Source organism: Arachis hypogaea, chromosome 13 (assembly GCF_003086295.3).
Source record: "Arachis hypogaea cultivar Tifrunner chromosome 13, arahy.Tifrunner.gnm2.J5K5, whole genome shotgun sequence".
NCBI classification, from domain to species: domain Eukaryota; kingdom Viridiplantae; phylum Streptophyta; class Magnoliopsida; order Fabales; family Fabaceae; genus Arachis; species Arachis hypogaea.
Genome location: NC_092048.1, coordinates 2,685,296 through 2,698,348, shown reverse-complemented (window position 1 = coordinate 2,698,348; position 13,053 = coordinate 2,685,296). Strand labels below are relative to the sequence as shown.

General features: G+C 35.2%; 1 protein-coding gene across 2 annotated transcripts; it reads left to right on the top strand.

The window, feature by feature from the left end:
• The first annotated feature begins 5,253 nt into the window (after positions 1-5,253).
• Positions 5,254-13,053, top strand: LOC112736421 (vacuolar protein sorting-associated protein 41 homolog). 2 transcript variants are annotated; one of them, XM_025785872.3, is made up of 20 exons: positions 5,254-5,942; positions 6,304-6,573; positions 6,691-6,870; positions 7,061-7,321; positions 7,896-8,028; positions 8,115-8,147; positions 8,545-8,593; positions 8,803-8,905; positions 9,402-9,505; positions 9,581-9,674; positions 9,780-9,935; positions 10,015-10,077; positions 10,242-10,307; positions 10,650-10,850; positions 11,230-11,307; positions 11,389-11,508; positions 11,598-11,678; positions 11,824-11,909; positions 12,184-12,265; positions 12,362-13,053. In XM_025785872.3, exons 1-20 carry the CDS (start codon positions 5,676-5,678, stop codon positions 12,791-12,793), a joined length of 2,859 nt encoding a protein of 952 aa, XP_025641657.1. In that variant the 5' UTR covers positions 5,254-5,675; the 3' UTR covers positions 12,794-13,053. The 2 variants fall into 2 exon arrangements, with proteins under 2 accessions (XP_025641657.1, XP_025641656.1); XM_025785871.3 differs by lacking the exon at positions 8,545-8,593 and having other exon boundaries at positions 8,115-8,205.

Here is a 13,053-nt window from a genome sequence, read left to right as displayed (position 1 = left end):
TCTAGAACATGCTTAATTGGGTCAAAATCCTGTATAGAAGTTTATATAAATATTTTAGTGGACATTTGCACAAAACCCACTCACCTTGTAGTGATGATGTACAAATGCAGGTAAATTTTGAATAATCCAATTAAAACATGAGAATAAACAATTATATAGCCTTTTTACCCCCCCCCCCCCCAAATATTTTTAGCATTATTTAATGTCATTGAATTTTTCAGTTTTCTCTAACAATGTTTCAAAAAAAAAAAATTAGAGGCAACACTACTAAGAATGATTTATTGTTCCCTAATAGTTTGTAGATAGACATGGTTTAGACACTATGGAATTGCTTGACCATTTAATAGTGAGGCAAGGCTCAGTTGTTACATCATCAGTAATTCAGTATATATGTGAAGTATAAAGCTTATATAAATAGCAGTATGTCATAATGTCAACAGGAGAAGTTATAAGCAAAGGTAAAGATGGTAATAGAAAGACAAGGTTTTGCAAATAAGCCATGAATCAAAAGAAATAAATTCTCAAACAGAAATTACAAATGGATATGGATTCACATTGGCAGAAGCTCGGTTCTAAATAGGACTATCATATATTAGTGAGGGATAAGTTTGCAGGTACCAATTTTTACCAATTTTTCTAACATGAAGTGTAATATCATTAGGTTAAAGCTACAAGACTAATTCTTACAAAGAAGAATGCCGTGCTCTAAATTCTAGTGTTCACAACCATGTCAAGTTTTCTTGAAACAGATAAATACTCAGAAATTCCTACAAGTTTTTTTTATAATTGTACAATCTTCCAATAAACATGGACACATTTAATAGTTCTCTTCTGATTAAGCAACATGAGCTCCATATAACAACAGTTTCATTGTCACAAGGGAAGTTGCAAGAAAAAATCAATATGAAATTAAAACTAAATAGATACATGCAAGCAGCACCTCCTCATAAAATTCATCCTCTAGTTCCTCCACCACTTGGCTATTTGGTCTGCTACCATATATTGAACTCAGTTCTTCTGAACTTGATGAAAGACTATACCTCTGATGAGGAGGTAATCCTGCAAGAGCACGAGCTACAGCAGCTGCAGCAGCAGCTCGAGCTGGAACCTGTTCAACAAGATTTATAAAACATGAAAACAAATCAAAAAAGAAGTCGTTCGTTTGAATAACTGAACACTACCAGCAAGAATGCAAATGTGAAAAGCATCATAATTACAGAGCGCATTCACTGCTAGGTTCACTGGTAGGCTTAAGACATTATCAAAATATTAGTAGACCTAAGCTATCCAGAATTCAGAACCATCAACTTTCTGGACAATAGCTCTTCATCCTCGCTAAAGAGTCAAACTACTGCAATATTAGAACAAATTTCCTAACAAGTTGCAAGTAAATATGAGAGCGGATGCAAATGTCATCCAAATTAGAACAAGACTCCATGCGTATGCAATGCAACCACGACTTAAATCCATGATCTCATGCACTCTATGCCGAAGCACACTTACAACTTTACATCCTAACTCACAGTTCATGCACGAAATTTTAAAGTGACTTATAATCAGTGCTGCCATAACATCAAATTAGAATCCCGCAGTTTATTACCAAATTCAAAACTCTGCATTACATACATATAAACACATTAGAAGCAACAGAACTTACGCATCATCACATTCCCAAACTAACAATATCCATAACCAAATCCTCCTCACAGTTCAACAATCCAATCGCACTACATTATCCAGAACCAAAACCAATAAAGCATTACCAAATTCAGCTCCACGTGAATTTCGAGTGACAGAATCGATTACCTCGGGGCGATCGGAGACGGAAGGGATCAAGCCGAGAGACCTAGCGGACCTAACGGAACTCAAGATCTTTTCGCCGACTTTAGAGAGATCCATAGCTCCTCCTCCCTGAGAGAGCAAGAAGAAAGGGAGCAAGAAGAAAACCCTAGAGCTATCGATCCCCTCGCTTACTTCGCCATTACCAGTGTTGAAGCTACTGGTATTGAGTGTGAACGGATTCCCGAGAACGCTTGCAAAGGGGAAAAGATTCGGCTGCATAATCTAGCTCAACGCCACTCTCATGGTTGTTCACTGGAGAGCGAGTGAGATCTGAGCGGTTAATGGTTTATATACTAGAAGCGAGTGAGACATAGAAGCTCGATGAAAAAGAAAAAGAGAGTGTGTGTGTGTATATAGAGTAAGGTGTGGTGGTTGGAACTTGGAACTAGCTACTGATTGTGTGGATGCGGTGGTGGTTGTTACTTGTTTGGCGGTGCTTTGTGCTGAAGAGGAGTGGATTGGAATTTTATTCTGATCGGAGACTGACTTTTTAAGCGGAGGAATGGGGATTAGAAATCAGAAACTATGAAAAATCATGGCACTATTTTTTTTTTTTTTTATCGCCTAGATAATTCACGTCGTCCCGGTGGAATTCAAAAAAGAGTAAAAACTAAAAATTAGCTACGCGGAAACTCTCTTACCATTTTCGATTTTTCGCTCCTTTTTTCCGGTTTCCCCCTTTCTTATAGTTAATTTTTTGATCAACCGGAAGTAGTAAAAATCATAAACCTGGCAATGCATACTAAATCCTATAAAATACTGTAAATAATTTAGTAGGGAGATCTTTGAATTTAGGTTTGAACTTTATCGTTATAATGATATATTGATATTCATTCTTTTAAAATAGTAATTGTGAATTTAATTGTTTTACAAATTTGTATAAGTTTTTCTTTCGTAATTTACACTAATATTTTATAAAAGAGAAAATGACATATAAATTGTTAAATTTTTTTGAGATAATTTCATCCCTCAATATTAGAAAATATAACACCATCTCTTACTATTTAAAATGCACGACGTATGAATTTTTTTATACAATTTTTTTGACGAAACGTAATGGAGTTGATGTGTCCGTAATGAAACTGATATGATCTATTTAAGAAAGGTTATGAAACAACTAAGTCCTAACATCTAAAACGACGTCATTTCAAAAATAGTGAGTGTAGCCTTAAATTTAAACACAATACTATGAATGCCATTATATATAATCACACACACACAATTATATCAAGCCCTAGTACATAGAAGAGTGACGTTGTCCGTAAAAAAAACAATGATTGATCGTTGTTGTTCCACTATTGCTGTTTTAGGAAGTAGCTATGATCAAGCTTTGTTGGTATAACTGTTTTTGTCTTGCACAGTAATAAGTATATTTTTCTTAAAACTTATGGTATAGTATTTAATATTTGTGTTTTTTGCTAAAAAATATTGCAAATAGGTGATGTATTTGTTGTTTCAGCTTTTTGTCGTAAGACTACTTTTCAAAAGCACCCAGTGGTGAGTTAGTTTATCTTCATAGTCAAATTGAGATGTTTTCACCAATGAACTTTGATTTTATCAATTTTGGTGATCTGATTACACTGTTCAAAAAAATTAGTTATCAATCATAAGGAAACCTACTGTATGATCTTAAGAGAAAGGACATAAATTCGAGGGGTGATACAAGTATCAATCGAATGGGATCGGCTAAAACGAAAAACAAAAACACTTATGAGTTTTATATATTTTTTTTATCATCCTCTTTATATATTTTTTGATCATCCTAATCATGATCCAGAGCTTGCAGAGATTGCTAATAAGAAAGATGTGGATCCAGTTGAGGGGGAAAGCTTAGGTAATTTATCTTCTATTTATGATAGCTATGAGATTGTAGAGGATGAACATCTTCCTCCCGGTTATGAAAATAACTATAAGAGTGGTGAATAGGGTGATGATAATGGTGATGGTGACAATATCATTAAACTGTCAAAAGAAAAATGAAAGAAGTATCACTATCTTTTAAGAAAAAGAATAAGTAAAAAAAAAAAAGCCAAAAAATTAGTCTACACAAGTGTCTAAAAAGAAGAAGTTTAATGCAAAAAGAGGAGGTTATAGTGAAAAATGATCCTCAAAGTTGAATAGCTTTGCTGATCAGCCTACTACAGATGATTTGAGAGAGGAGGATTTGAATTTGGTACAAGATTTGTTACAATTGAGAGGTTCAAAGCGGTTGTTAAGGATTTATTTATTGTTGAAGAGAAAAAATTAATTTGGATCAAGAATAACAAGAAAAATGATAAAAATTGGGTGCAAGGATGAAGAGTGTTATTAGAGTTCCTTATTTGTCTTATAATAAGGTATTGCAATACTTCCAAGTTAAAACATATAAGATTGAGCACATTTGTACATGAGAGTTATAAAGTAATATAGCTAATCAACACTGGATCAACAAAAAAATGGAAAAAAAAGATGACCGTCCATCCACACATGACTACTCATGAGGCCATAAATTTTATGAGAAAAGAGTTTGACCTAACTGTATATCCAAAGATGGTTTATAAAGATGTAAAAGAGTTAAGAGAGAGGATCATTGGTAATGAAAAGAACAATACAAAAAGCTAAAGAACTACTTGTTAGAGATAAAAATAATTAAAGATCTACTACACTATTAGATGTAATTCCAATACCATAATCACTCATTTTTGACAAAATGTATGTTTCAAAGCTTGCAAACTTCGGTTTGAACTTGGGTTTCCTGCATAATTTTATGTGCTTATATTTTAATCTATTTTGTTGGATAATTTTATTGGGTATGTTGAAAGAATTTTATTAATCGATTCAAAGACTAAGTCGTCATAAATTTCAGCTCTATTTAATGGTTTGTTATTAGCTAATGGATTGCTGTATGTACAAAATGCGATTCAAACTCCAAACATTTATTTGAACGGACGAGTGAGTTAATCAGTCAACCAATTCAAATTGGTTTAGTGAGAATATTTTAATTGGACTATTAAATCCATTTTTACTCATTTACATTTACAAAACAAAGGCCGAAACTCTAAATTTTAAATTTTATTTTAGAGGGTAAAGTGTGACTTCTTATCATTGGATAGTTTTTTTTTCATATTTTTTTAGGTCTTACCTATGAAATAAATGGTAGATTATACTTTACTTTTAAAATAAAAATTCAAAATTTAGAGAATCCAATTTATAAGGTAATAAAGCCCACGACCTCCATTGCATGCACCAAGCACCAAGCACCATGCACCAAATTTAGCGGGGAGCCTGAGGAGGTGTGTGCTGGTTTGTTTGTGGGCTTAGGCCCTGTCCACGAAATGACCCAAAAAAAAAAAGGGGAAACGCTGTTGACCTCACAAAAAAAAGGGGAAAAAAATCAATAAATAAGGACTGCAAGTCTGCAACGCAAAAAATGAATAAAAAATTGCTTCTCACTAGCACAGCACAAAATTACAAGTTTACAACACCCTTGACGTTCTATCCTTTGTCGTTTACCCCGTTAATTAATCACCCTAACTACTACAGTACTCCTACTAATGCTAGTTAGCTAGCTAAGCACCGTTTCTAAGCATTTTCAATTCAGGAACCTTCCATTCATCACTTCCCACTTTTCCCCCTTTGATTCACCATTCAACTTCAACGACAATTTTCCATTTCAACCACAATTAAGAAGAATATATATAACATAACAAAATAGTAAAAATAAGAACGGGGATAGAAAGAGAAAGAAAAAGGAGGAAGGGAAAATATTTTCTGCTGCAACCAAACAGATCCGTTCTCTCATCGGAGGAGAAAAGAAGTCCAGAACCACGAGGCAGCCGGGGATAACCATCCGAATGGCTCCGATTCCGTCAGAGAACGGTGTAGATGGAGACGACGAGAGAGAAGAAGAGGAAGAGGAAGAAGTTGAAGAAGACGAAGAAGAAGAGGAGGAGGAAGAAGAAGACGAAGAGGAGCCACGGCTTAAGTACCAGAGAATGGGAGGGAGCATACCTACGATGCTTGCCACCGATGCTGCGTCATGCATCGCCGTCGCCGAGCGGATGATCGCGCTCGGCACTCAGGGCGGCACTGTTCACATCCTCGATTTTCTCGGCAATCAGGTTCACTACTAACCTTTTTTTTTTTTGTAGTTGTCGCACTTTGTTCCTAACCTAATTTACTGCTTCAGCCTGTGTGAATTCGAGCTCTTATTGCTCAAATTGGACCTCGATAGATCGAATTCGAGGGTGAATACTGAATACAATTAGTTCTTGTGTTCGATGTCCATCAATATACTGGTTTTGAAGTTTGTGCAGCATATTCGGATAAATTTATGATAGCTAGGTTTCTCAAATTAAAAGTATTTTTATGATAGCTAGGTTTTTAGTTAGCTGTTGTCACTTGTCATCTGATAGTGATGGCAGAATGCTTGGATGATTGTGGTGTTGCTATTTTTTAATTTGTTAGAGCCACTTGTTGCAGGTGAAAGAATTCGCCGCCCATGCTTCCGTTGTCAACGACCTTAGCTTTGACATAGAAGGGGAGTTTATTGGAAGCTGTTCCGATGATGGATCAGTTGTTATAAACAGTCTCTTCACTGATGAGAAAATGAAATTTGAGTACCAACGACCAATGAAAGCGATTGCATTGGACCCAGAATATGCAAGGAATGCGTCTAGGAGATTTGTTGCTGGTGGTTTAGCAGGTCATTTGTATTTAAATTCGAAGAAATGGTTGGGCTATCGTGACCAGGTTTGTAAGATCATTTTAACTTTTTCATCTATCTCTCAATGTTACTTTTTGGTTTGTCAGCTAAATAAATACCAGCACTATACCTAACCATCTTCCCACATCCAACAAAAAATAAAGGTTTTGCACACCGGGGAAGGTCCAATACATGCTGTGACATGGAGAACAAGTCTTGTTGCTTGGGCAAATGATGCAGGGGTGAAGGTTTATGATACTGCCAATGACCAGCGTATAACATTTATCGAAAGACCGCGAGGAAGCCCACGCCCTGAGCTTCTGCGTCCTCACTTGGTTTGGCAGGTTTGTCAACAATTTATGTTGGAATGCTATTGGGTTATATCATGCTGGCAAGCAGAGTCCACTGCTATGATTGAAGACTTGTTTAACTGCTTTGAAGTTTGAATATCAGCAGTAGCATTATTTCATTTGTTATTGCATCTTGAGAAAAAATGTTGCAAGTTGTAACTTAATATCTGTTTGATGCTTACAGGATGACACCCTCTTGGTTATTGGCTGGGGAACATCTGTGAAAATTGTTTCTCTAAGGACAAATAACCATAAAGCAGCCAATGGGACATACAGGCAAGTTCCTTTGTCTGGTATGGTGCAGGTTGATATTATGGCATCCTTTCAGACTGGCTATTTCATATCAGGCATTGCCCCCTTTGGTGATGTATTGGTAGTTCTAGCTTATATTCCTGGAGAGGAAGATGAAAATAAGGATTTTAGTAGTACCGCTCCTTCGCGGCAGGTAACATATATTCGTTTCATATGATGGAAAAATCGAAACTCTAACTTAATGCTCGCTGTACGTTCCTTTCTTTACCTCTTATAAGCTATAACCATTAATTTGAGTTCATTCTTCTGCATTCTCACTTAAAATAAAGGGAGCTGTTTTTGAGAATTTTAATTTACACTTGTCATTCTGGTCCACAATACTTTGATATATTGGAAGTTTGGAATTTATTTTATTTTTATGTGATGTATATTAATTGGAAAATCTTACATTTCTTTATAATATTGGATAAGGTACAGTACCAAACTTATTGAGGGTATATATCATTTTAATTAATATTTTTTGTAATTCAATTCCTAACTTGCATAATTTGCTTCTGTAGAGAGTGTTTTAACACATAATTGCATATTGTTAGCTGCATTTAATTACGTGATGAATAAATAAATTAATTTTGTATTTAACACATAACACATAATTCCATGTTGCATGTTTTAGAATGGAAGAGAAGTGAGGTGTACTTATGTTGTCCTCCTCATTTAATTTGGAGCTTTGCTATGTTTGTAAGGCAAATAAATATAATTTTCAACAGGGCAATGCACAAAGGCCAGAAGTTAGAATAGTATCATGGAACAATGATGAACTTTCAACTGATGCTCTACCGGTACATGGGTTTGAGCATTACAAGGCGAAAGACTATTCTCTTGCTCATGCTCCTTTCTCAGGTTAAAGTTTGGTTAGTGTTGTTTAGGTTTGTGTTTTCAGAATGGAGTAGTTCTACCTCAAAATATTTGTTTTCATTCACATGTAGGTAGCAGCTATGCTGGTGGTCAGTGGGCTGCAGGTGATGAACCACTTTACTATATTGTATCCCCAAAAGATGTAGTTATTGCAAAGCCAAGGTTACTTTTAGTTTCTTTATCCTTATTTGATGTTATCAAGTTTTGATGCATTCACATTGAATTATCATCACCATTCACCATAAAAAAGATGGTAAACATGTCACCTTGACTTGCCAGCTGACTGGTTGGCACGAAAGAATGTACCGACCATTCTGTTTCACATATTGATGTTGTCAATGATATTATCAGGAACATCATTGGTTAATCTTTTTATTAATAACAGTTGATGTCTCGTGGTGCCTACAAAATATTGCTCTCCTCTGTGTGAGATTCTTCAATTCAACAATTGCCAAAGGAATACAATCCTTCTTTAAAATATTTTTTTTTTTTGGTTTTCAGCCAATAACTCACTTCCCCTTCAACGTAAGCTGTTATTGCCATTAGCACTGTGAGCAAATTACTTCATTCATCACTACCCTCAAAGGACTTGAACTGTTGAACATTCAAGTCAAAGCAAACTAAGTTTGTCCTGGGTCAAACTTCGCTGAAATACTTTATATTATGTTTAAAATGTGAAGCTTGTGCTATAAGATTCTATACAGAGTAAAAAATAGTAAATTAAAATTTGGATAGAAGTTGATGCATTTTAATAATCAGGGATACGGAAGATCATATTGCATGGCTTCTTCAGCATGGGTGGCATGAAAAAGCTTTGGCTGCAGTTGAATCTGGTCAGGGACGCAGTGAACTTCTTGATGAGGTAGAGATTTTTCAAGTCTTTTTATAATAATTAAAGTTGGATGTGTAAAAATGTAGAATAACATAGAACATAACTGGAATAAGGACATACATATATGCCACTGAAGGCACTTGTTTATGTTGATTGCATGTATCTGAAGGTTCTTCAAATATTCTGTTTCTCAGTAAATCTTTTACTTTTTCATAATTTATTTTGCTCCCAATAAAACTACATAATATTATACACTCAAGATGCAAGCTCAAAAGAAAATGAAATGCAATCTCTATATCTGCCCATTTAGTTAATTAACATTGCATGTATAAAATTGATTTCTTTAATATTGAAGCTTGATTGGTGTTCTATTTTTCATCTCATTTTAATATTTGTTTCTATAGAAAAGCCATACCATATGTCATGTATTACATGTCTTGGTCAATGAATTGTTACCTTCTGCAGAATTTTCCCATTTTTTAGCTAATTAAGACTTAAATTTTCATTTTTACTACTATCTTTGCAGGTAGGATCGAGGTACCTAGATCATTTGATTGTGGAACGAAAATATGGTGAAGCAGCTTCTCTATGTCCCAAGTTGCTGCGAGGATCAGCTTCAGCATGGGAGAGGTACTGCATGGCACTAGTAGTTCTGTTTGCAGTTTGTGATTTGTTATTCAGTTACTGATGGAATGTATTCAACAGATGGGTATTTCACTTTGCCCACCTTCGTCAACTCCCTGTTTTGGTTCCTTACATGCCAACAGAAAACCCTAGACTACGTGATACTGCTTATGAGGTAGGCTAAAACAAAGCAGTCGCTTTCAAAACTGATGTGCTTACGTGGTATCTGTTTTGAGCTGATGTGGGACCAAAAACTTTGATTTTGATTTTGGTTCTACAGGTTGCCCTTGTGGCATTGGCTACAAATCCATCTTATCATAAGGATCTCTTGTCCACTGTGAAATCATGGCCATCTGTAATTTATTCTGCGTTACCTGTAATTTCAGCCATCGAACCTCAGCTCAATACTTCATCCATGACCGATTCGCTCAAGGAGGTTAGCCTGATTATTATGTTTTTCTTCTTTGAATCTTTTTTACCATTTTGGACATTAACTTGTACTTGTTCTTTGTCAGGCATTGGCAGAGTTGTATGTTATTGCTGGGCAATACGATAAAGCATTTTCATTTTATGCTGATGTACGTTTTCTGATTAATTTTTCCAGTGTTCAGGCAGCTATTAAATTAATTAAATATCATTCAAATGCTTTGATAGTAGGATAAATAGTCTTTAGTCTATTTTGTTTTGACTGTTAATTCACTTCCCTTTTCTTTTTTCTTTTTCTTTTATTTGAAATTTTCAGCTTATGAAACCAGAACTCTTTGATTTCATTGATAAATATAACCTACAAGATTCAATCCATGAAAAGGTAAAATTATACTCTGTAGCAATTGATCTTCAAATTTCATGTTTTTATATGATTTTGTGGTATTCTCTGATGTGCAAAATCATATTTCTCATCTTTGTTGGCATTCTATTGCAGCATCCGATGAGTTTCATTTACAAGCTTCAGTGTAATATATTAGAATCTTGAGCAAACATGTTTGCAATAGTTGTGGATTGAGATTGAACATTTCTCAGACATTTATAGGGTTAAAAAAGTAGATTGATCTTCTTCTTGAAGATGGACATATTTTCATGTTCTATCTTGTTTTTGTTCTCATTAACTGATAAATGGACTGTTACTTGTTTACTTTTGCTTCTTGTTCAGGTTGTCCAATTGATGATGTTGGATTGCAAGCGTGCAGTTCCTTTATTGATCCAGCATAGGGACTTAATAAGTCCACAAGAAGTTGTGAAGCAACTTCTAAATGCTGATGTTAAGTGTGACTGCAGATACTTTTTACATTTGTATCTCCATTCACTATTTGAAGTAAATCCGCATGCTGGGAAAGACTTTCATGATATACAGGTAGGCTATTTTCCTTTCATTTAAGCATTGCAGGCTTCCTTTTGTTTGGGAGCTAAGGTGAACCTTATTGCTGCAAATTTGTGTTTGCAACCTTTTAGGTTTTAACAGACTCTAGCCATGCCCTGCTTTTGTAATGCATTTCTTTGTGATAATCCAGCTACTTCATTATGTGCTTCAATTGTAATACCATACCCATATTCATATACCATATGCATTTCGGTGATGGGGTTTCCCCCATTTATCTTCAAATAGTGCCTGGTTGTTATGATATTTGTTTTGTGCTGCTTAACATGAATAATGGTTCGTATGTGCTGAATGCAATTAAAAGTTACTTTTTATGACATTCAATAATCTGGTTTTTTTGGTCTTATGTGCATAGGTAGAACTCTATGCAGATTATGATCCAAAGATGCTGCTACCTTTTCTACATAGCAGTCAGCACTATACTCTTGAGAAGGTTTGTGGTGAACCAATGGCAACTTTGACCATTGTATGTATGCATTCACATGTGAATCAAATTCTCAATTCATCTTTTCAGGCCTATGAAATTTGCACTAAAAAAGAGCTACTGAAGGAGCAAGTTTTCATCTTAGGAAGGATGGGAAACTCAAAGCAAGCCCTAGCAGTTATTATAAATAAACTGGGGGACATTAAGGAGGTGTTTCTCTTTCTCTATTGAAGTGGTTTTCTGAATCTTGAATCAAGATTTAGGGATTTTAAGTTTGAGGTGGTTTTTATGTTATACAGGCTGTAGAGTTTGTCACTATGCAGAATGATGATGAACTCTGGGAAGAATTAATCAAGCAATGCATTGACAAGCCTGAAATGGTATATCATGATAACTGGATTGTGCATTTAAATATGGGCCTGTTTTGTTGCTTTTAGAATAATTTGTTCCCTCTAAAATAATTTGTTGCTTTTAAATATCCTGCTCTTTCTCAGCCTACTCTGAACGTGGTTTTTTGAACAACAGGTGGGCATGCTATTGGAGCACACAGTTGGAAATCTTGATCCCCTCTACATTGTAAATAAGGTTCCCAATGGGTTGGAAATACCTCGGTAAGTAATAAAATTATAAAGGTGATTTAATGTAACAGCAATCATGGAACATACATAGGCAAATTGTTGGTACACATAAGATTTTCAATGGGTTGAAAATACCTCAGCAAGTAATAGATGTGGTTTAAGGCATATTACATTATCTAATCATAGAACATATGCAGGTAAAAGTATTAGTATTTGTAGTTCTCATTAATTAGGGACTACCTTTCTCACTATTTCTGGTTATATGCTGCTTGTTTGCAAAACTTCAATTCTGTTTGCTTTTCTACAGGCTTAGGGATCGGCTGGTTAAAATTATCACTGATTACAGGACTGAAACTTCGCTTAGACATGGGTGCAATGATATCCTTAAGGTTTGTTTTTCCTCTTCACTCGTCATCCTTCACTAAGCAGAAAGGAAAATTCTAGAATCTCATGAACTTGATACCTTACAATATCTCACTGAATAGGCGGACTGTGTCAACCTTTTAATCAAGTACTACAAGGAGGCACGGCATGGAATTTCTTTAGGTAGTGAAGAAGACGAGCCACGAATAAAAAATAGTGATACTCATGATTCTTCAAAATCCCTTGGTCTGAGAAACATGGAAATGAAGTCAAAGACCAGGGGAGGTGGAAGATGTTGTATATGTTTTGATCCTTTCTCTATACAGAATGTTTCAGTCATTGCTTTCTTTTGCTGTCATGCTTACCACACAACTTGTCTCACGGATTCGTCGTACACTAGTAATAATAGCAAGAAAGAGATTAAGAGCAATTCCCGAGAAACATATGATGATTACAATGATTATATGGATGAGGAGGAGGAGGAAGAGGATGAAGAAGCCGAATTGGGTGCCCCTCGAATGCGTTGTATATTGTGTACTACTGCTGCTAGTTGAATGTGCTTGTGGTGTTGTATGTGTCAACGGCTTTTTTGTTTGCATGATTTGAGGTTTGAGTATAGTTCCCATGCACGAGGAATGTGTGTATTATCATCTTGTCAATTTTTTCAATATGATTATATAGTTTTTCTTTTTCTTTTTCTTTTTCTTTTGTGTAATTACCTTTTTGCGTAGTTTTTCTTTTTCTTGAAATGTGTTCTTTTCGAGAGATCACGATAAACTTAGTAGTTGAATGAGTACATTTGGAATTTCAGCAA